This window comes from Pteropus medius, unplaced genomic scaffold (genome assembly GCF_902729225.1).
Source record: "Pteropus medius unplaced genomic scaffold, Ma_sr-lr_union100, whole genome shotgun sequence".
NCBI classification, from domain to species: Eukaryota; Metazoa; Chordata; class Mammalia; order Chiroptera; family Pteropodidae; genus Pteropus; species Pteropus medius.
The window spans coordinates 17281065-17307760 of record NW_024351729.1 but is presented as its reverse complement, the minus strand read 5'-3'; the positions used below and the strand labels follow the sequence as shown (position 1 = coordinate 17307760).

The following is a 26696-nucleotide window of genomic DNA, read 5'->3' as shown; positions in this document are numbered from 1 at the left end:
GTGTCTGATTCTGAAGACCACATTGTTTTCTGTCTGCCATGCTGGTTCCCAAGCAGAACAGTTAAGAACTATTCCTATGATGAGGATGTTTGAATATTTTATAGCCTACCTAAACAATTTCACCCATTGTCTTTTTCTTAGTTCTAAATTCCTAACTTTTACCTATTAAACTTTCCTCTAATGTATAGGATTTTACAATACTTGTCCTCGCACAGCACATTTTAGTCTAATAATAATCTAGAATTGCTTGGTTGGGATAGAGCACTGCTTTCCATGAACTAAGCATATACTTCTGTATATTGATAACATAATGTAAATATATATTTCTATTTTTTATATTTTAATACATCAGTGACTTATCTAAAATGTGTGAATAAACAGGCTTTTTAAAAAATCTTTTCTAAAGTGATAGTTATTCTAGAGAGATTTGGTAAAATTACTGTATTTCCATATGAGAACTACTTCTATCAGACCTGATACTAATTTATGAATGATTTTCCTTTCTAGTTCTTACTGTAAGATTTATGAGATGGGGCAAAGTTGAATGAGAGTAGTAATGAGTTCGGGTGGTAGAGTATGAATTCCGGATTATGTATTACTTGATTCTTTCCTGTTTGATAAGGTGAAAATTTATTTCTGCTAAGAAAAAAAATTTCCCACTGTCGATATGATCAAATATATCATATTTTATTTTTGAAAGGATAAAACAAAACATCCATTCTTCCATATCTGCTACCTAACAATAATCAGCCAGTAAATATTTCTTATATTTACTACATATCAGGTATTGTGCTAAGGCACTGAGGAGAGAATAGAAAGTTAACATAATTCTTAATATCATGAAAATTATAGTAGAAAAATCATATTCAATATTATTTTACATAAAGAGCATTGAATTAGTAAAAACATGGGTAAATAGAAAATATTTTCTTTCATTTTTCTTCTCTTAATTTTTTTAAATGATATTGACTGTTTAGAACAATAACTATAACATTATAGGGCCCATAATGTATATAGAAATAAAGCATTTAACAAGAGTGTAAAAATATTATTTTATAATTAGATGTTTGCATGACTACTATGAGAAAATTATAAATAAATTGGATGGCATGAGGGTGGTAAGGAAAAGAGAAATATAGATGACACCTGGGTTTTTGACAAGAGTCACTGAGCAAAAGGTGATGTCATAAACTGAGATGAAGAAAGCTCAGAGGGAAGTGCACCATATTTTACAGAGAAAGCTTTCAAGGGGTTTGCTACAAAGGGAGAAAAACATGGAATCAAGGGAAATTATATTTTTTGTTTGTTTTGCTTAGGTTGGGAAACATTATAACATATTCATAACCTGATAGGAGTAATTAAAAAAAAGAGAAAATTTATATTTCAGGAGATAATGAACAACTGCAGGCACAAATGTTTTTAATCATCAGAAAGGATGAAATTCAGTATGTAAGTGGGGAATTTGGCCATGCAAAGGAGTGGGGATTTTGCATCCCTTGTAACTGGAAGTAATTTAGAGTATATAAGTAAATATGTAGGTAGAAAGTGGATTTGATGGTGAGAAAAATGGGGCAATTCACAATTTATCTTCTTTTTAAATGATATATAAAATGAGGACATCATCTCAGACTAGAGCAGGAGAGCCAATATTAGAAATTTGAAAAAAAGAAAAGATTTGATAGTTCACCAAAGAGAGGATGTCATCCTAGAAGTATAGCAGTATTGCTAGGCAGTGCTGAGGACCTACTTAAGATTTGTAGTTATAAATCAGAATGATTAAAATGATCCTAGTTAGCATTGTTGTGTTTTATTCAGCTATGCAATGATTGTTGAGATGAAGGCATGGGAACTTGGAAATTTGGCTTTACCTAAGATGGAACTTTTGCTAGGTGAGTACTTAAGAAAGGAGGTAGAGACCAGGGAGTTAAGGATATATAAAAAGTAATGATAATGGCAAAGGGTCATAATGAGTAATGAGGGAAGTTGGCATACAAGGGAGGCTGGAGTACAATGAAAACATGTGAGGGTCAATGGCCTGAAGTAGTTTCCAATAGCATCAAATGTTGAAGTGGAGGTACCCGAGTAGGTGAACTGAAAGAAGGAGAGCTGCTAGTCTGAAAGTAGGGTTCTTGAACTAAAGATTCTGAAGGTGATACAGTAACTAGTAATATATATATTTGGTATAATGAATGGAAGTGGATGGATGAAACTCTTCAATGTGAATAGCAAAGAAGCCAAGAAGTTGAATGGAAATGGAGAAAAGAGGGAAGATTTAATAATATTTAGAATTTAAAAATGATTGCTCTGCTTGGTGATTAACTGGATAGAAGTAATTAAGAGAAAAAAAATGTTAATAATTATCCTTGGATTTATGGTTTGCAAAATTGGATAAATGTTGGTAACATTAACAGATATGGCTCAGAAGAGGGGTGCTAAATTCATCATGAATTTATTTTTTGAAGTGTTGTATTTGGAGTGATTTTCACAGATCCAACTAATGTTAAATGGGAAATTTAATGTACAGAGAGCCAAGTGTTGAAGTCTTCCGGAAAATCTACAGTTGAAGCTAAAGAGTGAGGTAAGGATTAAATACTCAGGGAATATTATAAAGAGAAAGATACTTCAAAGATAGATTAAATTCAAGTCTGGTTTGGAAGATCTTGTAGAGAAAGGTTGGAGATACAGGAGATGCATTAATCATATCAGTATCCTGAAAAAGTTAGAAGAATTAAAAATTAAAAGATTACACTTAGAGATAAAAAGATCCTTCTGTCACTGTTTCATCAGGAGAGAGTAAGTAGAGGATTACAGAAAGATGCAGATAGATGAATATATGAAGGCTGAGGGTGTTTCTGTTTAATGCACTATATTCTCTCCGAAGTTGTAGATGAAGTTATCTTGCCAAAAAAGAGGAGAGTATGTTTTGGTGTGTCTGCATGTGCAAAAGGAGCGATGGTCTGAAATATTAAATTCAAATATAAACTGTGCTAGTTTTTGCATTTAAAATATTCTGATGCTAATTCAGAAATCATCAATAATTTGCAGTGTTTTACTTTATATGTATCCAGCTGAAGGTCACCCTGTTTTATTTTTGCATGAAAAATAACAGGTTGTGATTTGCTATCAGTAACTCTGGACTCATTAAATTAGAAGACTGTTAAATATTTAATCAAAATCTAACAGCATCCTGTATGTGTTATGAGAAATTAACAGATTTCAATACCTGCAGTGATAATTGCAAAAGGCTGTTATATAACAATTACTCCAAATTACACCATTACTGCAAACATCAGCAATTGTGCAATTGTGCAGGAACAGAACATTCATATATCAGAAAATCTTACTAAAATATTTTTTCCTATCTCTTTTTTTGGAAATGCTTTTAAGGAATTATGATGAATAGTACCTTACAAATGAAACATCTTTGGCTTCTGATTGTACTGCTGTAACTAAGTTTATCCTCGAGCAATGATTCTTGTCTTAGCAATTTGTGCCATATGCCTCCCTTTTAAATCTAAAGCAAGTAAAAGTAGAATTCATCACCCTGGGTAAAGCTCATCAACCATAATTAGGCATTTTTTTTTCTTCTTCTTCTTCCATTTCTTAAAGGTTAATTATTTTCTTTAATACATTTTAAAATGAAATTTAAAGGCACAAAATTAATATATACCTAGGGTATTAAATATAGATGAATGTGTTTATATATGTATGTTTATCCTTCCTCAAATTTATTCATGTACTAATATATATAAATACAATAATAAAAGTTTTTGTTTATAGAAAAAATATGGAAACATTCTCCACACCTCATTTAGTAATTCTCTTCACCCACTGAATAGAATATTATGGACAGCCTTTTGGATTACTGTAACTCCTTTTAAGGTTGCATTTTTTTCCCTAGCGTTAATGTACCACCAGTCCCATATGAAAGATACACTAGGCTGTCCCTTGCGTTATGCCTTTTACGAATTAGAAAATAACATATATGTGTGTGTATCTGTCATAAAAATATATTTAGCTAGATATCAATTAAAATACATGGAAAATATTCAATTATATTATTTAAATTTGCTAATTATTTAAAAATTCAAATAAGCAACACATTAAAAATTATAGAATTAAGAATATTTGGGTTAAAATCATTCAAATTATATTCTCATTTACATATATTTATAATGATAAATATATATCATTTTATAACAAATCATTTTCTATACTATCTAAAATTAGATGAGTCCCATCAAAGTATGGCTAAAAAGTTTTCACCAAAAGTTGTCAAGGACTACATGACTCAGAAATTTCTTCTAATGAGTTTATTGTTCTCTTTATGGTACCATCAATCATGTTATAGAGAAGACTTGATGGATAAAGAAGTTTAACTGACCTTCTTTTTAAGTTTGATTTTTAATTGGTTTTAAGTAAACCTAGATGGTCAGATATGCATTTATGGATTTTTAATATTTCAACAATTTATAGGATAATTTTAATCTTATATAGTTTTGAAATAATAAGTTATACCAAAAAAAAAAGCTTAGAGAGCCATAGCAATGCTAAGCCTTTTTAAAAATTTCTTTATTTTCAAGTATATAGTACATTAGTTAGTCATCTATATAGTTCATAAAAAGATCCCTCCAATTGCTCCCTCCCTCAGCCCTCCACCCAGCCAACATATTAATGCTAACTGCATTCCTTATGCCATGCTCCTCATCCCTATGACCATCTATCAACTAATTTGTATTCCTTTAACCCTTTTTAAAAATACTAAGACTAGATAGATTCCAAGAATGTTTCCCTTTTTTTCTCTCTCCCTCCATCCTTCCCACTCTCTCTCTATCTCTCTTTCTGTATATTGAGACATCATTACCTGATAACAAAGAAAAACTAGCCTGAATTTTACAAGTTGGTTCTCAGTGCATACCATCTTAAAATTTATAATTGTGTTCTTTAGATTGTTTTGTTGTTTTTTGTTTGTTTGTTTTGGGCTATTTTGCCAATAGCTAAAGTACTAATATATTTGGTGGTCCCATCATGTACCCAAGAAGAGATGATAGTGTTCTGCATCAGTCAACATAGTGCGAGGGAATAAAGGAAGTTAGGGCCTATCAACTGCTCTCTCTCGTTCTTCTTTCTATTTGCCCTAAGAAAATTTGAAATTTTGTGTGAGTTCAACTGACATTACAACTAAAGGGAAGCTATTTGCTTAGGAAATATCCCGGATAGAAAAATAAATATATGTAATTTGAAAAGTAGAAGACTGTGGAAAAGAAAGTTTATAGTTATGCACTAGTCAGGATATTTAAAAGGAATTAATATGTCAATTCCTACTACTTTTAGATTATTTCTGTAATGACCCTTTGCAAAACAAAGAGATTTAAAACTATCATCTCCTGGATGTCCAAAGCAATACATACCATTAAATATGGCCTAAGGTAAATAGTATATATAATTTCAATCACAGAAAAATAATAGACAAAGAACAGATTGAAAACTAATATTCTAGCAAAGAAGAGAATCTGGTTCATATAGATGTGTTCTTCTTTCCTTAGTGGTAATGATTTCTTTTGCATATAAATAAAATGGTTTCGGGCAAAGTGTAAAGTTGTCTTGCTATTATATTTCAGTGTTGTTTGAATTGATGTAAATTCAATTTTTCTTCTTTGTTTACTTTATCTGGTGGCTCTAAGTCTGTATTCAGAACATCTGCAGAATCGTAACATCTTCTAGGCAATCTCTTTAGAAAAAAAATGGGTTTCCCCATAATTAGAAATGTGTTCTAATTAGAGATTGGCCATTTATATAAGTTTAAAAAGTAGTTATATTACTAAACATTGTTATTAAATGCTTTAAAATGTGGGGGGTTTGTGAATTCGGTCACAATAAACCTCCCCTTAAAATATAAAGCAATCCATTCTATGTTAAAAACATTATTTAAAGTGGGGTGCAATGACCAAAAGTCTTTGTAAAGAAGGTTTGTTTGTCTTTTCTTCAAGTCCTCTTTAGAATATTTTTAAAAGACACAGAAACAGCCTCACCCTCTCATTTTTTTTTCTCTTGGGTTACTTCCAATCTACTGGGGACCCAGAAATAAAAAAAATTGGATATTCGTGTTTGCCAAGTTAAATACTAATGAAGAACTTTTGTTTTCTTCATGTTCTCTTTATTGATCTGCCAGAACAATATTTGCTTGAGGTTTATAAGTTAGGAAAATATCGTATTACTTTTGAATTTTATCACTATTTGAAAAAAGATGACAATGCATGTCCATTACAACACACTTAAATCCCACAATTCAGACACTGCATCATTAAGGAAACTTTACAAGCTTCTGTTTAATGGTACTTGTAAACGTATGGGGCACAGTTCTCCCCCCAAAATAAAATGTTCAGTCAAGACTGATGCAGGTAAAACCTAGCGAATGACCAGGAGATTTTGATAATTAAGCAGGTATAATAGATGCACCAGGGTTATTAACTATTATCTGGAAAAGAAGGGCCATTGGTTTTCTCTTTTGCTTTTAAAATATCTGACTTTCTTAAAATAGTACATCTGGCAGTTAAAATGCAGGGAAAAAAAAAAAAAGAAGGCAAAGGTGGAAAATATGGACATAGTTCTTTTTTTCAGTTAGGAGCTTTCTTGGCTAAAAGTAAAATAAAGCCAGATATTAGTTGGCTTCAACACACAGTTTATGTGTTATTTTTTTCATATAACAAAAGTCTAGAAGTGAGAGAGTTGTTGCTGTCGATTCCTGGATCAGTAACATCAGGATCAGAATCTTTGTCATTTTCTTGTCTTTCTGTTTTGGTAACAAGATGACCACTACAGCTCTAAGCATTGCATCCAAGAACAAAGTGGAGGGACAAGCTTCACAGGCTTTACCTGCCCTTTCCCAGAATGCCTCTGTCCATCTTTTGCTTTCCTCTCATTGGTCAGAAATGTGTTGTATGTTCACACCAAGTTGCAGAGACTGGGTTAGTTATTTAGTTTTTAAAAAATCACTAGATTAGAAGGTGTCAGGGAGCAGGGGTTTAGGAATGAGGGTTTAGCTAGCCAGGGACTTTGACACAGTTTGGTGGGGTGAGAAATAAACTAAGCTACAATAGGCAAACAAAAATAAGAACAGGTGTGAAGATTATTTTCACTTCTTTTATGATAACATATTATTTTACTCATCACCATGAAATCAGGAATAAGCAAATATTAAACATGTTCAGAAAAAGCATTACATAAATAAAACTTGCCATTTTCTTTTCATTAGAGATATTTTAGAATTATGCTTTTGTTAAGTTTAAAAAATATATATATAGCATGTTCTGAAACTTTTGAAGAATTTATGTGGTTTTAGGGTTTATTTAAGATAAACAGTATGTAAATATTTATAGAAGTAAACTGTTTATTTGATTATTTATTCACATAACAGTTATTTAGTGCTTCTTTCCATGAGACAATAAACTTGACTTCAAAGAAATTTTAAGATGCCTATGACATAATTCTAACACTTAAAGGACTCATATTTGTACTTTTAAAAATAAAAATACCATTATTTTACATTTAAGCACTTTATATATAAATATAATCATTTCCATAAACTTATTTGAAATTTATACATTGCTTATGAAAATAATACCCTTAAAATGACAACTTTATTCTAGAAATTCTAGCCAAGCTAAATTAAACTAAAAGTCAGCAGATGTCATGAGACATGTTAGAAGAAAATGATATAGTTTAGAAAGAAAAGAATATTTGCTCTCAAAGTGACAGGTTATATAAAGAGCAAGGATGTGAACAATTCTTGTTTGTTAGTTGTTTGCTAACTTAAATAGATGTGGAATGTGGAAGAAAATCAAAAGATAAAATTGTCATTTGCCAAAATAAGAGAGACTTAGGGAAGAGCAGGCACCACGTTTTGGGAAGAGAGGATGGTGAAATTGAAGTTTATTTTGGAATTGCTAAGGATGAGGTATTAGATATCAGGAAGTTAATTGAATATATATGAATTCAGAGGAGGGTCTGGACTGAAGATATAAATGTGTTTATCGTTACATAGGTGAAAAGTTGGATGATATCATATGTAGGGAGAAAATGCAAGTAGAGAAGAAGAGAAATCCAATGATTAAGTCCTGGGACCTTCCTACATTTAAAAGTCAGAGAGATAAGGACTAAGGACGGAACAGCAAAACAGGACTAAAAAGAATTGCCCAGATAGAGGAGAAACTTGAAGTAGTGTGATGGAATTATGGGAAGACAGTGTATTAAGAAAGGGAAAGTGATTACTCTTATGAAATGTTACTAACTGACTGGTTAAGATTGTCTATGGCCTTTACATTGACGATAAGGAAACTTTGGTGACTTTGGAAAGAGCTGATGTAGTGGAGAAGCAGAGATTAAAAACGTGATAGGAGTTTGTTCAAGAATCAAGAGAGTAGAAGGGAAGTGAGCAATTACAGAGAAAATTTAGAAGATAAATGCAAAGAGCATATTTTGCTATTTTCACAGTTGTTCCAAATACTAAAAAGTCTTATGGAATAAAGTTAATTGCATTTTTCTTAAATACATTATCACCTAAATACCCCATCTGCTATTTGATTTATTTAATGATGATTATTAAGAATCTTCTTAGAGAATGTTATTAAGAGGTATAGAGCAATAAAAAATTAGAAACAATAGTTTCTAACCTCACGATGCTTATAATTTACCTGGAAATAAAGAATCCAATGGAGAATAATTACAAATTACTAAATCAAGTTTAGTTTGGGAGTGTATGAAACAGACACAGAGTGCTAGGGAGAGATCGTGTTGTAAATATGATAGCAAATTGTAATAAATTGGGTCACAGGGATGGTAATAAAACTGACTTTGTCTTAGCACTTAGCAGTTTATATCTGGAACATAAGGTTGTTCCCATGAAAACTATCAAATCATTAAAAAAAAAAATGAAGCAGCCTCTCAAAATAGTTATGTCTAGCTGTCTTTTTCAGTTAAAAAAAAAATTCTTTATAAGTTTTAATAGTTAATGCTAAACTTTATATTCTCCAAAAAGAGAATGCCATCAGGGCTCAAATTTAATGGAGACCCATATAGGCTTATGTCAGCGTCTGGCTCCAGCATGTGTTGCACATGGTGAAGATCAGCTTCATGTACAACAGTATGAACAGGATTTTAAAATATATTAAACATTTTAGAGGCATGTTACGGTTGCAACTGATGGATCTCTAAAGGTCAGTAAAAAGATAAGAACAAAAATAGATCAAAACAACAGAATTCACTTTAATGAGAGAAATCAAACTATGTAAAAATAATAGTCTACCAGAGTGGGAGGAAAGAAAAAAAGAGAAGAAGAAAAAAAAAAGAGACCTTGAACCATGATTTTTCTCTTGCATTTTTAGTGTTCCCAGGGAAAATTAATCAGTGGAAAATTTTAAAGGGAATAACATTATGTTATCTGTTTCTCTCTTCAATTAAAAATGTGAAGATATTAATAAAATAAACACAGGTATAAGACTCAAAATTAGAGGAGAAACAAGTGAACCTGGAAATTTGAAAGATTAATAACAATATAACTATACACCCTTTAGCATCTCAAATCCATAGATCCAAAAGAACTCAACACTTCTCCTTTCAAAATGTTGTCTTTCTCCTGATTTTATGTCCATTGTTGACCTTAAAACAAACAAACAACCACAAACAGCTAGATATTTCACCAGCAAAATGAGTTTATGTGGAAATAGAGAAATTGCAATTTAGGATAAACTATGTCAAACCATAGGCAAGTCCATAGACCAGAAGAGAAGGCCTTGCTTTTATATGGAGAAAAAGAGGAAGATGGGAGGGGCTGTTTTGAAAAGTTGAGGATGGCAACAGTTTCTCATTGGCTGAGTGTGGCCGTTTTTCTTTTTCTGGGCTGTAAACCCAAACCTGAAGGCAAGCAACTGAAGAGGCTCAACTGATGACTGACAGAGGTGGAGGTGTTTTGCTGGCCAAGGAGAAATTTTTCCTTTCTTCTGCCTGTAGTATGTTCTGTTTGAGGTCTGGGTGGCGGTGTGTGAAAAATCCCCTTTCAGGGAGTCCCAACTCCATTTTAAATGAGCTTTCCTTTGTTTATTTCTAACACCATAAATGGTATCGTCAGCCTTCCTCTCACCCAGTCGTAGGAGTCCAGCCGTCTTTGTCTCCTCCTTTGTATCTCTTCACCTTCGAGTTTATACTTTTGATCATTTCGGTTGCTGTTAATACTTTTCTGTCTCACCCACTGTCTTCCCTAGTCTGTCCCTCTTTGCCAGTGATGAGGACTATTAAAATAGTCAACCAGCTAGACTTCTTGAAAATATCTTCTTCTCCCTGCTTATGTACCTTACAATTTGCTACCAGAATAATATTCCTGATATAGTTTATAATATTTTAATAGAAGCAACAGGCTTTGGAGCAAAACATGTCAAGATTCAAATCTTGACTATTGGCTTAGAATGCTCATGACCTTGGGCAAGTTATAAAACCTACATCAGATTTATCATACATAATTAATTATATTGGAAGAATTATTTGCTGTAATATAAAACATCTAAGAAAAGTAGCTTAGTTTTTTAATCCTGCAAGAAATGTTCAGTGACCCTGCATGGATGTCTAAAATCCTGGTATTTCCCCCCACAACTGTACCTGCTTCTCAACGTCTGCCCCTACCTCACTTCATACAAATCTTAAGAATTCTTCAAGACCACCATCTCCTCCATGAACACTTGGAAGTCCTCTCAAAAGAAAATGAAGCCACAAAATGGGCAAAATAAGTGGAAAACATGTCATTCAAATGACAAAAAGTGATATTTCTTAAGAAGGACACTTCCTTAATACTTCTGGTATAAATACTTCATTAAAAAATGTTTTTAGTCTAAGGCAAGGGTCGGGGTGTCTAATAAGCATACTTTAAAAAGTCAAAGATATTTATATACAGAATTTCACTGCTTAGAATGGTGATTTTGAAGTGAAGAAAAATTTTAACGTGGGAGCAAAGAAAGGTGCCTGAAATATTTTAACCTCTCTCACTTTTCTTCATAAAGCAGTGTTTATGTAATATTTTCTGCTTTATTAGGAAACTAATAAATTCCTTAACATGTTGAAAAATTTTGGTATGTAACACAACTGAAATTGTAAGAACTTTATTCTCAACTTTTTAATGTTTTGGCACATTGCTTTAGATTACCTTGTCTATGTAATGAATAGATAATAGGATAGAGTAGTACTTAGTAGATAATGTATCTTTTAATTAAATGTCTACAATGTCTTATTTGTGGCATTAAACATATTTATATATTCTATGTAGAAAATGATAAAAATTACTAATATAGCCATCGATGGTATTATGTTATAGATATAAACGATGAAAAAAGAATTTGAGCACCAAAATTCATTTGAACTCTAAAAACTAAAAGTTCTTTCTGATCTAATTGCTGCTCAATGCTTTGATAGAAATTCATAGATATTTGTCAATTATACCTCAATATAGCTGGGGAAAAATTATAAATGTAAAATTGATAGGTGAATAATATACTTAGGCTAGTGTCCTTAAACATAAGATCATTTACCTCAAAAATCAAATGTACAAATTTGTATACTTTCCCCAAAATTGTAACTAACAAAAACCCAATGGATACGCATAAGCATTGCCTATAAACAGAAGGAAGTAATTACCATGAAACTATTAGAAATTTTCCTCAGAATCTAATACTAGAGATAAAGAATCCAGGTGATATTACATATTGATTTGATGGTATTACATCTACTGAAATACTTTGTAACACTGTGTTAAATAATATGTGGCATTCACATATTGAAAAATATATATATTGGGAAAAAAAGTTTATCTTAAAACATGAAGACAAACCAAGAAACATCCCAATTTACTTAGAAAGAGGGAGAGTATGTTGCAATTCATTTGCTTCAGCACTTATACTTCTGGTCATATTTTAAATGTAATAGAGTATTCTCAAATTCTAATCAAAGGATGGAGCCATACTAATACCCTAGGTCTTATCAAGTAAAAACTGTAACTGTCAACTGAGGCCTACATTGCATTCCGACCCAGATCACATTCATTTGCTGAAAAGGAAAATGTGTCATATTTACAGAGCAGGTAGAATTCTGGGTCAGAATAAGCACAATTTGCAGGAGAAAAAAGCCTTATTAATGTGGCTCTCCTTGCCCTAGGCAGTAACCCTTAAAATGACTTCTGCATTATTTCAGTGTTTCTTCATGTTTCAAGGTCTCTTGTTTCAAATCTGAACTGCTTTGGGGAAGACAGAACAGAATAGCAGTGCAGAGATACTGCCACTAGAATAATAGATACTGCTTGTCTTTGCCCTTCTTAAAGGATATCAGTTTTTTAAAGCAAAAAAAAAAAAAAAAAAAGGAAAGGAAGAAAGGAAAGAAGGAAAAGGAAAGAAAGGGTTATGCATGAAGGAAGGAAGGAAAGAAGAAGGAAGGAAGGAAGGAAGGAAGGAAGGAAGGAAGGACAGAAGGAAGGAAGGAAGGAGGCTGAAGGAAGGAAGGAAGAAAAGAGAAAGAGAAAGAGAAAAAAACTCTCTTAACTGTTTTCTCACAGGGAAAAAATAAAACTAAATGAAGAATAACATCACTTACAAACTCCAATAAGTGCATAAAGGATTTAATAAACATAAACCACAATGAACATAGCAATGAAGATAAAATTATAGTGTCATGAGAATCACAATAGTAAGATATAACTAAACATAAAATCAAAGAATGTATTAGAAACCCCGTATTTTTTTATTCTCTACCAGTGAACATAGGTATTGAAGAAAACTTTAATGAATTATATTTATCTACTCTAAAAAATTCTAATGAATCATCTTTAGAAAGAAAGACAACATTATATAGCTAAAAAATTAATGGATTTAAGATTTCAAGATGTAAAATGTTAGCACTACTATTTATATTTGACCTTATCTAGGTATATTAATTTTCCGAGAGGCTATTTCCTTATATTTAGTATAGAGGTTATAAGGTTTACATTTCATAGTTAATGTGAAAATATAAAATAAATGTAAAAATAAGTTTTAACTAAAAAATACAATTATTAGCATAGAAGTCTATAGTCAATCTATTTAAATTATTTGAATTTAAACATAGTATATGGAACCAAGTACATCTCAAGTTTACCTCTATGAAAGGGAATGTTTTCTGTATCAGGATAGAAAGTCTTTGTCATTTTCATTTTTATTGGATTATTTCCCATTGAAAATGAAGTAAATTGTAAGTGACACTGCATGTGGTATAAAACCCATGAGTACTTCAATGGCAGTAAAATCCTGTGTTCCTCTCTTATGAACGGAACTTTTGCTATGTTTAAACTGCTCACATAATAAAATATTGAAAATATTATTTTCAAAGTCAGTCCTTATCTCAGTTGGCAAGTGATTCTAAGAATTTTCTTTCAACATGTTTTGTAGTCAACTATATTTTTCTTTTAGCAAGAGCAAATAAGAAAGATGAAGTACATTGCTGAGGATACTTTTAACCTCTGGTTCATGATAGACTCATGCTTTTGACTGATGGCCACTATAAAGTTTTCAGAAAGAAGATAGGATACAGGGTGATAGCCAATGTTACCTAATTATATATATATATTTTTTGAATATATCAGATTACAGAGAATCATCATATCTGACCATAATTTATCTGAACTATCCACTTACACACACACACACACACATGCATGTACTATATAAAGATTCGTTAGCTTGGGGTATCTTAGAATCTCTAAATTGGGCAAAAGGTAGCTTGCCTTTGATATTAAATGGAAAATAGTATAACAAAATAGTTTGAGAACCACATGAGTTTTAGTCATGAATTATATAGACTTTCCTATATTTTGTTTATGAACTGATATCTGGAAAAAAAACAAATCAATGAAGGAAAATATTTGGATATTTCTAAAATCAGGTTTCATGTATTCTCTCACATTTTATATTCTCCAGTAAGGAATAGCATGGTTTAAATACAGTAATGACTGATAAGAATATATCTTCTTATGTATCTTATTATATGAGAAATATGTTTTCGGGAGACACTACTCTTTTGTATTTAACTGTTTAAGACAGATAATTGGATTCAAGGCAGTAGAATATCATACATTATGTGGTCTCTGAACTTCTAAATGAAATTATACAAACCAAATTATACACTTTTAAATAAATTAGTCAACTTCATTTGTGATTCAGAATGCTTATTACTTTTTATGAGTAGTGGGAGGATAGCAGTTTCATTATGCTTAATTTTCAAATCACAGAATATGGTTAACAATCGATTACATCCTTTTAGTAGAAGCTTGGACTTGGCACTTGAAGTGTCCTATCATTTATACCGTAGGCAGACCCAACCATTCTAAATGGATAGGCCAATAACAATAAACAAACAATAGTTTTGTTATAGATAAGGGATTACAGAGTATTCTAGGTCCTTTGGTGTTTGACCCTTATGATCTCATTAACACTGTCACATCTCAGCCTCTTAGAGGTTCCTCTGACTCACACATAAGAGGACTCTTTCAGAACCGTGGCTTAGTTGGCAATAGCCAGCATTAGACTTAGGAGGGATATATAGCATTTTAAAGAAGTAACTTAAGTAGCTATATTCTCTTCATCCAAAGAGTGCTCATAAAGAGTGAAGCATTAACTCTAAGGATAAAATGGACCCCTATCCTATACCTACAAATATCTAGGAATCATAAAAATTGCGGAGAGTAGGATATGTCTGTGTAGTATTAACTTTTCATATTAGCTTGGTTTTATGAAATGTGATGTTAATGATAAGAAACATAGTGGTAATTAAATGTCTCAGACATATTAAACTATAATGAATAGAAAATATATGCAAAAGTACTTAGATTGTAAAAGTAGACAGGGAATAGCAAAATGAAATCTTAATTAAAAAAAAAAAGAAGTAAACATTCATGGGAAAAGAAAACAAGGCCATTATTATAAAACTAAACTTTTAGACAATGATTTATTTTTTCTGTGTATTATGTAAATTTAATAAGCTTTTGTTTCAAAAAAGAAATAAATATATTGTAGGAAATTAGAAAATGCCTGTGAGTAAAAATACAAAAATAAGAGTACCATAGTCATGCTATTTAGAGACAACTACTGTTTAGTGTCTTATTGTACATTATTCCAGATCTTTTTGCACACACACACACACACACACGCACACACACATATGTGTGTGTGAATTTTTTCCTAATTGAGATTCTATGGTTTTATAGCCTAATCATTCCAGTTTCCAGTTTACTACCTAATTCATATTTAAACTTCTCAAGTCATCTCAAAATATATCTGTATAGCTAGTTTGTTCAAACTAGAATCCAATCTTGAAATGCATTTCACATGTTTGTTTTTGTTTTTTATGACTGTTAAGTCTTTTTAATCAAGATTAGTATCTTTTTTCATGATAATTCACTTATTAAAGAGAATATTCAGGTTGTCTTATAGAATATTCCACCTTATTGGTTTCACTGGTTGCTTCTTTGTGGTCAATGGCTTGTTTTCAAGAATAAATTCTGCTGAAATATGAAGAACTTGGCCTTTCAGAATGTCCAACAAAACATTTACGTGTGACCTGTAAGTGTGGAAACTCTAGTTTCTAACTTCTTCAGGTTGTTTGTACCTCTACCATTACTGCAGAGTGGTAAGAGAAGGAAAAAGGCAAAGAAATGCAGATCAACGATACAACTGCTGTGGGAAAATAAAAGTAAATTCTAATGAGAAAAACATAGAAATTAGTATTTCAATGTTTTATTTTTATTGCCATAACAAAACTAAGTAGTAATGACATGACAATTGCTATCTGCCCACATTAGAAAGATTAGAGACAGGGGTCTTGTTTTGTTCTATTTTAAGTGATTCCACATTTAAAAAAAAAAAATTTTCTCTTAATTTATAGTGACATTAACATATATTTTCATAAGTACATACCATTTATTCTTTTACAAAATAGATAAACAGAGGAAGTTTAGAGTTTAGTTCAAATCTACAATTAACTAACTGTTGGGCACTATTCTCAATCATACACACATCCTTTGCAATAAAAAAATTGAACTGAGAAAACAAAATGCAACTCTTTTTATAACAGTGGCTTTTCAGAGATATGTTAGGCACTTGAGTTGAAAATTATGCTTTGGATTGAAAACTTAAAATTATTCAGAAATACATATTTAACTGGCATGCTCACAAATATGATCTTACACACACCAAAACACATCACAATGATGAGTTTGTGTCCATACTATAGTTTAATTTTCTCAGAATAGATTTTTATATCTTTATAAAATTTCATGTTGGAAAATCTAGTTGAATTATAGCAACATTTCAGTATGCTATAATACTTTCAACTGTCAGAACACAACCTTTAATATGAACCACTTTTTAAGGTTTTTCTGTAGTTTTATGACAATATAACAGTCATAATATTTAAAAGATGACTTCATTTACAGAAGTTACACAAATTTTTTTAAAGAGATCAAATTTTAAAGTTTTATTTAAAATCATCTGCTATCATTACTTCTGTCTTGTCTTTAAGCAAAAATTTATTTTACAGGAGCAAGTCATTTTTTTTTCTAAAAGAGTGCAGCTGTAAAGAGTAGATTCTTTTGCAAATAGAAATATAAGATATAAAATACTTTGGAAAGCACAGGCATTCAGGAAATTCTTTTTTAGTTTTGATATCTATAATGGCTTCATGGTCAAATATGTATTAGGTAATGCCTATGTGCTTTACTCTGGGCTATTTGCTATGGCATAAGAAATTAATATATTTCAGGGCTCTGGTCACAGAAATCTCATAGATAGCACTCTACTCTAGAACAAGAAGTTTAAACCAATAATATTACTTTTTAAGCAAAGAAAGATTTTTTCTTAGAAAACAATAAAATATGATTAGTTTCTAAATTTTAGCTAACAATTTTAAGAATAAAAATCCCCAGTCAATTTATTTCTAATCCCTTTTGGTACTGTTTACTCCTTTTTATGTAATATTTAATGTGTAAACCTCCTTTATGGGTATAAGACACCTGGACACACTTTTGGTAATAATATGTACTCCTGTCATCATAACTTTGACCTAGTTCTTTATCTTTCTCCTGATAACAAAATTGCTCATTTCAGAATTTGAAATAGCACTTGGTTAATATAACTTTGTTATCGGTATCCTCGTACTCCTGAGGTGTGGGGTCTGTATGTCTCCAGACCACTCATTTTTGCTTTAGAGCAGCGATTCTCAACTGGGAGTGATTTTTGTAGATATTTGGCAATGTCTAAAAACATTGTCATGACTAAAGGACAGAGGTGCTACTGACATCTAGTGGTTGGAGGCCAAGGATGCTGCTACACATCCTAAATGGCATAGGACAGTTCCCCACAACAAGCAAGTATCAAGCCCAAAACGCCAGTAGTGCCACTGTTGAGAAAGCCTGCTTTAGAGAAAATGTTGAAAGTAGTATTATATACCACAATATAATTAAAATCTACCTTCCATTCATTTATAGATAAAAATAAGATTAAAACATTTAAAATGCTTCCATATCAACATTTTGGCATATGTTTTTCATTGTTACCAAGTTTTACATTTTTTCATGAAATGGCATGTTGTGGCTGCTCATCTCCAAAAAATTATTTGTATGCGCATGGTTTATTATTTTAAAGAAAAAGCACATACAATTTTTACCATAAGAAAAGCTTTGTCATACCTGCAATGCATTTTTATTTGCATTACTTCTAACTGACGTGATTTGTGATATGCACAACTGCTCTTCCCTCTTCCTCTCTTTTCTCTCTTCATACCTGTTTTTTCTTTTCCATTCTGGTTGGCAGAACTCCTCTAATTGCAGCCGGAGTCATTGGAGGGCTTTTCATCCTGGTCATAGTGGGTCTAACATTTGCAGTTTATGTGAGAAGGAAGAGCATCAAAAAGAAAAGAGCCTTGAGAAGATTCCTGGAAACAGAGGTGAGGTGTTTATTTCTTCTCTTCATGTGTTAAGGGATTTTCATTGGGTTTGGAAGATTTAGATGATAATTTTTAATACAAGTGAAAATTTTGTCCAGCTTACTGCTGAGGGTTTATATTTTATAATACATTATACAAAATTGATGAAAAATTAAAGTATATAGTAAAAGTAGTCAAGGCAGTTTCATGGCTTCAAGAGGGTAAACAACAGGGATCAAAGAAAGTATATTATTGAGGAAAAGACAGATCTGTTTTGTTTGGGGGAGGGATCCCATTAGCAAGCTCTAGGGTATCACAATAGCAAAACTAGAAATTAGCTGGGTAGAGGGTGTCTCAGTAGCAGAAGAAGAAAAATGTAAGAGATAGAATTTTTCTGGTTCAAAATAAAGCCAGATAGGCAAGAAATTTTATGCTTTAATTAGGGTCATTAAATTGGTAGACACTGATCTCATTATTACAGCAGTGAAAGGCTGAGCTTACAGGATAAAGCTGTGTTGTAATCACACAGACCTTACCACACAATTTATGAGATGCATTTAATATTATGCATGTTAGTTATTGTGAACATGTAAATTACCATAATTTATTATAATTTCTGTTATATTGCCATACTGAGTTCTCTAGCATGCAAGCTGATAGTTTTCACTGCACAAGTTATAGGAGAAAAACAATTACAGAAGACCATGCATTACCAGATTCTTCTTAACTCATATACTACCATTTTCTCCTGATATACACGTTTCTGCCAATTTGAACAATTTAGAGCAAATCTGTTCTGAAACTTAGCCTTCTCTGGGTTTGTTTGCTTTCTCATTGTCAGTGTGACAGTTTTGACTTTACCTCTTAACATTGATAGAAATGGGAATATTCATTTTTTCATAAATTTTGCACACTGATGATGAATTAATTTTAGCTTTTTTCCTCCAGAAGTTGAAATTAAATAGAAGAATAATGTGAAAATTTTAGAAGCTACTTTACAGTTACATATAGGAAAATACTGTCTCAGGATTGGAGTTATCTGAAATTAGAATGGGCTGTCTCATCAATAAACATGTTCAAGCTTAAAAATATAGTTAGTTATATACCTGGGAAAACAGTAGTGATTTCTGTTTGATTTGGATGTTCACAGAAGATCAACTTGGTCATTTTCAACTTTATACATATGAATAAAAATTTGAGCACAGTTCATGTTCTATGCATATTTTCAGCTTAGCTAGGAGGCTGGAGGCAGAATTTTCACTCATGGTTAGCTTGGGGCAGTCAGTGAGAGAATCCTGGAAAGTGATGTAAATGAGAGTCCTTGAGGAACTGGAGTTGGAACAGCAGTGGACATTTAAGTGATTGAATAAATGAAAGAGAAATTCTGTCTCTTCACCCTGTGCAGAAAAGGCTCATTGCTAGAAAGAGTTATTTTGTTTTGTTAATATGGTGATTTCTAAGAATGTCCTTCAAATTGGCATTTCATTAATAAATAAACACATAATGATTGGTTTTATAAGTGGATTCTATTTTTATAGAAAGTTATCACTTAGGACTAAATTAGATAATTGTCAAATTTCCATATTTGTCTCAGTAAAAGTAAATAACTATGATTTTTTTTTTACCATCTAAATAGAAGAGGAATTCTGAAGAGGATCAACTTAAATCCTTAAATATTGAAGCTGAAAATCAGTCTCAGAAGTGAAAAATTTGTTATAGCGTGATATACTGTTGGAATGTATTTAAAGTTGATATACTTTTCTAAAATTATTTTGTTCCAGATTGCCTTTCTTCTGTTGCAAACATAAAAGTAGAAAATATATTTTTTTTCAGCATACAACTTATTGAGATGTACTATAAGCTTAATGCTTTGCTAGATGCTGTAACTAAAAGACATAACAATAAGACTTGATCCTATTCTTTGACGAGTGACAGATTCAGTGCCTGCATTATGGCAGGCAATGTTCCAAAGTTTTCAACCTATATTATATACTATTTTATTCTTTAATAATTGTCTAAGATAATTATTGCTATACCAAATTCACAGATGAGAAATGAGGGTCCAGGAGGGCTAAATTGTTTACTAAGCCTATGAATGGCAGCACTTGTATACAAATCTACAAATTTAAACTCAATTCTCTTTCTGCTATACTAGCTCACAAAATGAAACTATGCCTTTTTTAAAGATATGATACTCAAATTCTTGGAAAAATGTGTTTTAAGAAAATTTTAAATGATACCTAAGAAAATAGCAGGAGACGAAACATTGCAGGTAGAATCGTGAAGCTTTTCAAATATGAAATTATTACATTCTATATGCCAAAGGCATGTATGTATATAATATATAGTAAGTGTATTTAGTCCGAAGTGCTGAAATCCAGTCTTGCTTATGATTTTATATAACTTTTGTACCTTTTTAAAAAAAAATTTATGTCTATGACCATGCCACTCTGAATGCACCTGATCCTGTCTGATCTCGGATGCTAAGCAGGATTGGGCCTGGTTAGTACTTGGATGGGAGACCACCTGGGAATACCAGGTGCTGTAGGCTTAAAAAAATAACAAATTTTTTTTTAAATCATAGAAGTTTCTTATTATGCACCTAGTATGTGTATCAAAATCTAATAAATAAATCCTACACAACAGAATTTAATTCAAATGAAGATTTTTATGGGAGATTCTTTTTCAGATTAACAAAGAGTTTTGTGATTCTACGATTCGTTTTATGTGACTTGGATGCAGTTATATTCATTTTTACAATATAAATTTGAAAATGAAATAGAAGTATGTTAGTTGTCTAACTGCTGGAAAATAACTTAAGTTTCTTGATAATTTTTATCATCTTCTTCTCAAAATTCTTGCCATTGCTAAACTTACCTATACTCAAAACTCTGTTTGGCTAAGTAAGTACACCATAGTCTTCACAGAAGCATGATAATAATAACCAAGCTGGAGGGCCACAGTGCACTTAGCCTTGTAAACAGACATTTTGAAATACCGTGGTGGTTTTCAGGACAATTTGAGTAGGAGTAGCCATTAATTATTTCCTTATGCTAAGAAAGAACAAACTATTTGTCTGTGTTTAAAGTTCAGCTCCTTTATTTAACTTAAAAAAAAAAAAAAACCTCCTATTTCTCTCACTTGCCTTTTTCCTCAAGCATAGATAAAAACCTAAAATTTTAACATAGGCTATAAACTTTTTGGTACACAGTCTCTCCATTGTCTACATTTTTTCTTCTCACATAGGCAAGAAATTGGCACATATTCACATACTTTTCCCCTTGCTCCCCTTGCTTATTCATCCTCTCTGGCTGAATGGCATCTGAATTATGACAGCTAGCATTATCAGTCTAATTTTACCCGCTTCAGCCACACTTCATGATCTGGTGTTTCCCACCCTAGAGCCACCCTTCAGATCTGTTCCACTCCCTGTTGTAGTCCCCTTTATGTCTTCCTCCTTCTCCCTGATGCTCTGTCCAAACTATTCTTCACAGTGACAGTGCCCTCCCTTATGCCAACTCATTTTTATCATCTCGAGACTAATTTTAAAGTGTTCCTCCTTTAGGAAGCCAAAACTAATGAACCTTACTCCTTGCTGCTTATTGTATTTCTTTGCATTTCCTAGCCTTCACATGATCTAACATCAATTTATAGAATTTTATAATTTTTGATCTAGTAGGTATCTAGGCCCTTGCCACTTAAAATATGTTCAAGGGCCATCATCACACATAGATATCACGTGGAGTTCAGTAAAATGCAAATTTCAGCCCCAAATTTGGTCCTATGGAACCAACCAGAATCTGCATTTTAACAAGAACCTGAGTATTTTACATGTACATGAAAGTTTTAGAAGTACTGTCCATGTGTATTGGTGTTGTGATAACTTATTTTTTTCTCTTCTGTCATGTATGTTTTGGCTTCTCAGCTAGATCTTAAATGCTGAGAAGGCAGTGTTTCTTTCTCTCTTTTTTTTTAATGTATCAAATCATTTTAAATGAGAAAGAAAACTTTGATAGAGTTCTTACATAACAAAAATCTCTGAGTCTTAGCTGAAGGTGCCAAAAAGAAAGGGGCTTGAAAAGTAGAATTAAGAGCCCCTAATTAGTCTCTATTTTTTTTAAAAAAATGGGGCAGGGGGGATCTCCTAGCCTAGTATGCCACCCAATAGATACACATTTGTCAGTTGTACTCACCCAGGCAAAGAGCATAAGAAGAGAAAAGATAGAGTCTGAAGGAATGGTGAGTGATCCATATTATTAAAATACTTTTCAAGAAAAAAATGTACTTGTGTGTTTTTGTGTGTGTGAGAAAGAGAACCAGCCAGCTTTAGAGAAAGAGAGAGAAGTATTGTTGTTGAATGAAAGTTACAACCTGTATTCTTTTTGTTTTATAGTTGGTGGAACCATTAACTCCCAGCGGCACAGCACCCAATCAAGCTCAACTTCGTATTTTGAAAGAAACTGAGCTCAAAAGAGTAAAAGTACTTGGCTCTGGCGCTTTTGGAACCGTCTATAAAGTAAGTAAAAAATAATACATACCATCAGTTATTTTAAATTTTGTTGCAGATTTGTTTTAAATAATAGCCAAAGTTATTGCTCTAGTCAACCTAATTTCCTTTAATATTCAGAGAAGAGAACCTTTATAGTATTAAGATGTTGATGCACGAATGAATTCATTAATTTGTATTAAGCAAGTTGAGAACAGATACAGATGTGAGATAGCAGGAATAAAAGGTGTGAAGCCAAAGTATAGCTCTTTCTCACAATACCTTCTGATCCCCTTTTCATAGCATCTCCCCTCTGGCAAATTGTGTTTTTATCCAAGACATCCAGCTCTGACCCATTTTCCTTTCCCCCTACACAGTGCCCCATGAAACCCCACACAGGCCTGGGCAATGTGCCATGATCCCTTGCTCCTCTTTCCCTCAGCTCTTCTATCTAAACTTCTTCCCATTTCGTCAGCCTCTTTAGAATCCACACAAATGTACTGACACCTTAGTAGGGCAGGACTCTGTTCCTAAACCACTTTTTGTCTACCAGGTAACGTGTCTGATATAATAGAAAATTTCCAGGTTTGATGTCCTCACCAATGTATGCAAACTAAAAAAGTGACTTTGTGAAACACAGATAAGACAGAAAGAGAGGGTGACATTATGAGTTTTCAATAATAGAAATATTTCTGGAAAGGGAAAGCTCAAATGGTGAGATTTGTATGTTTATTTATTTAGTTTAATTACAGAACCAATTCAGAGGCCAGGCCAAGGTTAATTGTGGTGAAATTTATTTTTAATGGTAAACAGCAAGAATAAGAAACTCTATTTAGTGCTAAATCCTTATAATGTCCATTCTTACAGTTCCCAAATTTACTTTGCCACTTTTATATATTTTTTAAAGCTATATATGCAAGCCTACTTTTTTTTATAAACATATCTGTTAAAATAGATTGACTCAGGAATTTTGCATTTTAAAGTGTTCAGTTTTTCTTATTTAAAACAAATATTTATTTAACAGAAAATATTAACAATTAGAATATAAACTTTAATTTTCTCTCCTGAGTATTTCAAAAATAATCAAATCTCAAATAAAACTGTTTTATTCTAAGGTATACATGCTGAAGTTTCTTAATATTTTAGTATGCATGTTCTATTCAATTAAATTCAAAATTATTAATGAATTTGAATAGAAATTGTTCTAGGCTGACTTGATGGCTTCTAGTTTTCAATTCTTTGAATGTTAGAAGAAACATAACTTATTTTATGTTTCTCTATTTTTATTATGCAAGGAAAAAAATGGACTTCCATTTAAAAGACAATTCAAACTTAGATTGTTCCTAGCATATTATTATTATTATCCTTATATTTTAAAGATGATGTGATTTGGAAAATGAATTTTATTTTAAATCATGGATAACATATAACTCAAGACTAAATGTGACCTCATGACCTCAGTGGGGGAAAATATTACCCATTTAGACATTTAAAAATAAAGCTTTATTAATATTTTGATTAAAAACAATGATTTGCCTATTTTTCATGTTGACGTACCTTTATTGAAATTACTTGTATCAAAAGTTTATATAATGTCCCATAAGTATGTTTGAATTACATACCTGTAGTGTCTATAGTTGACCCTATGTTTAATTAACGTATTAGTTCTTACAAGACCATACTGTCTTAAATTATAAAGAATTATTCTTGACTTCAAATTTGCAATTTGACTTAACCAGTTATTTGGTGAGTTTTTCCTCTTCGTTAGAGATATACTGTGCTTAAACATAAAAGATTTGAATAAATATTATGAATATCAGCACAGTTAAATTTTTGTCTGGTCTGGCCTAGAAAATAATGACTATACTTATTTAAAAAGCAGTAGAAAATAATTAAAAATGAATTTATATTCTTATTTCAAAAGTATGCTTTAGGAATATTTTAATACTGATGTTATATCTTTATAAGTTAATCTCTTCTACAGTTACTCATTGAATAATGATAAGCCTGTTCACTGTAGGTACCATGAGTGAGAAAATATAACCTGTGGGTCTTGGGCTTTTTTTGGTTTGTTTTTCTCATTTAAGCATTCATAATTTTTTTAAATTGTAAGACAACAAGGAACTTGTCTTATTATTTTTCATTTGACCCATACATTTCCATATTCATTCTAAGAATGTAACCCTTAAATTCACCTTCTAAAGGTTAACATCTATTTTTTCTTTATTATTTTGACTTTTTAAAAATTCTTGTGTTTAGGTCTCCACTTATATTATTACAACTTAGAATATCACAAATACATATGTTTTAGCATAGAAGTACATAGTGAAAAACTTTTAAAATTTTTGTATGACTATGACTAGCTGATAATAAGAAAGACAGGAAGTAGAGATGTTCTGTTTAGGAATAATAGACTGTTTTTTTTCCTTTAGTTTTAATAGTAAAACTGGCCTAAGAAGACTTCTTTATTTCAGGCTAATGAATTAAAATTTGAATTTTTTTTTTCATGTAACCTCATGTTTGCTTCTGTGTTCATTTGAGACAGTACACTTAAAAATATATATATTCTTGTATAATCCATGCATCTTTGTATGTCTTATCAAAATCATTGTTCTCATTCAAATGTTTGAATTGTTTATACAGAAATGCTGTTATTTAGGTTAACATTGTCATTTACTTAAACTGTACATACTATATACTTTCCTAATGCAAAGATCCTGTCCAGATATTATAATTATATTTCTATAGAAAAAAAGAACTGACAATGGTCAAAAGAAATATTTTATATTATTTCAGAGATAAAAATCCTTGGCATATACAATTTAGTAATATAGATAAATTAATATATACTCTATATTCTCTAATACTTGCCTTCGAAAACTAATTCTTAAATAATAACCTTTAAAAATTAATTCTTAAATCAATCTGAACTTCAGGAACATAAGAATTTGCTTTTTTATTGTTTTTTAAGTTTCGGAATAAATTATGTAATAACTAAAGCTGCAAAGAACCTCCAACATTACATATTCCAGTTTTCTAAATTGCAAATGAGACAACTGAAATTCAAAAATGAAACAGCCTTCTGAAAGTCTTGAGAAGTTGAAAATATCATTCAAATCAAATATTATCTTATTTTAATGTTTTTTCACTGAAAACTTTCTCATGTACAGAAGTTGAATTTTATAATAGCGTAAACTTACCTTGCAAAGAGAATACGTGTATAGCTAATTCATCTTCACATAATGAAAGAAGACAAAAAAGTTGCTGAGTAACTTGTAACATCTAGCAGGTGCTTGATAAATGTTTGTTGATTAAATGAAAGAATATAGGACTTCTAAATTATTTTTTAAAGAAATTAATAGGTTGAGGGGTTAAATCAAATTTTGTTTCTGGCATAAATGTTATATATGTCTTAGTACAGATTTAATGTGATTTTTTTTCCCCCAAAGGGTATTTGGGTACCTGAAGGAGAAACAGTGAAGATTCCTGTGGCTATTAAGATTCTTAATGAAACAACTGGTCCCAAAGCCAATGTGGAGTTCATGGATGTAAGTATAGATATCAGGCAATTACATTTTGATCCATTATTAATAGACTGCTTTTAGAATGATTTTTTTAAAAGACTCTTCTACTTATAAGTTTCTTCTCTAGAAATAGTATAATCTTATTAAAAATGAAGGCTTGAACAGGGTTGGCAGACTTTTGCTTAAAAGAACAGAGAAAATAGGCTTTCACACAATGTGATCTCTGTGGCAACTACTCAACTCTAAGTGTTTGACAATTAATACGAAACGAAAAAAAAACATAGGAATGAATGTCACTGTATTTCAGTAAGACTATTTATACAAACAGTCTGAAAGACAAATTTGGCCTGCAAGCCAAACCCTACCCTCAAGGGCCACGTGTTTAACCACTGTGCCAAACTACATTTGGGAGTAGAGATGATGATTTGAAAAATTATCTGGACTGCTTGATTTTATTATTGCTATGATCTACTTAGTTGAAAGCATCAATCAAGATTAGTTTTTATAATAAGTTAGTCTCTGTTAAACTTAAATTAGGAACCTAAGTTAGATAATTACCCATTGAAATTTACTTCTTTTCAATTCAAATTCAGAAGACAATACGTTTTTATAGATAAAAACTCCAACTATGAAATAATGAGAGTTCTGAGTAAATGTGCTTTATAAGGTCAGTCAGAACCTTAAGATTTCCCCTAGCAAAA

At 31.4% G+C, this 26696-nt stretch overlaps 1 protein-coding gene and 1 non-coding gene across 5 annotated transcripts in view; both read left to right on the top strand.

The window, feature by feature from the left end:
• LOC120587606 (receptor tyrosine-protein kinase erbB-4) overlaps positions 1–26143 on the top strand; it is a 767195-nt gene extending 741052 nt beyond the window's left edge. For 3 of the 4 annotated variants that reach the window (XM_039844678.1, XM_039844676.1, XM_039844679.1), the window contains 3 exons: positions 17874–18006; positions 22379–22501; positions 25921–26143. In XM_039844678.1, the coding sequence (XP_039700612.1) occupies positions 17874–18006; positions 22379–22501; positions 25921–26076 (412 nt within the window). In that variant the 3' untranslated portion in view covers positions 26077–26143. The remainder of the gene's footprint in view (positions 1–17873; positions 18007–22378; positions 22502–25920) is intronic. The other variant, XM_039844677.1, reaches the window with a different exon arrangement.
• LOC120587799 (5S ribosomal RNA) lies at positions 20418–20536 on the top strand. Its single transcript, XR_005649085.1, has one exon. It is a non-coding gene; the product is annotated as a 5S ribosomal RNA (ribosomal RNA).
• Positions 26144–26696: the final 553 nt, after the last annotated feature.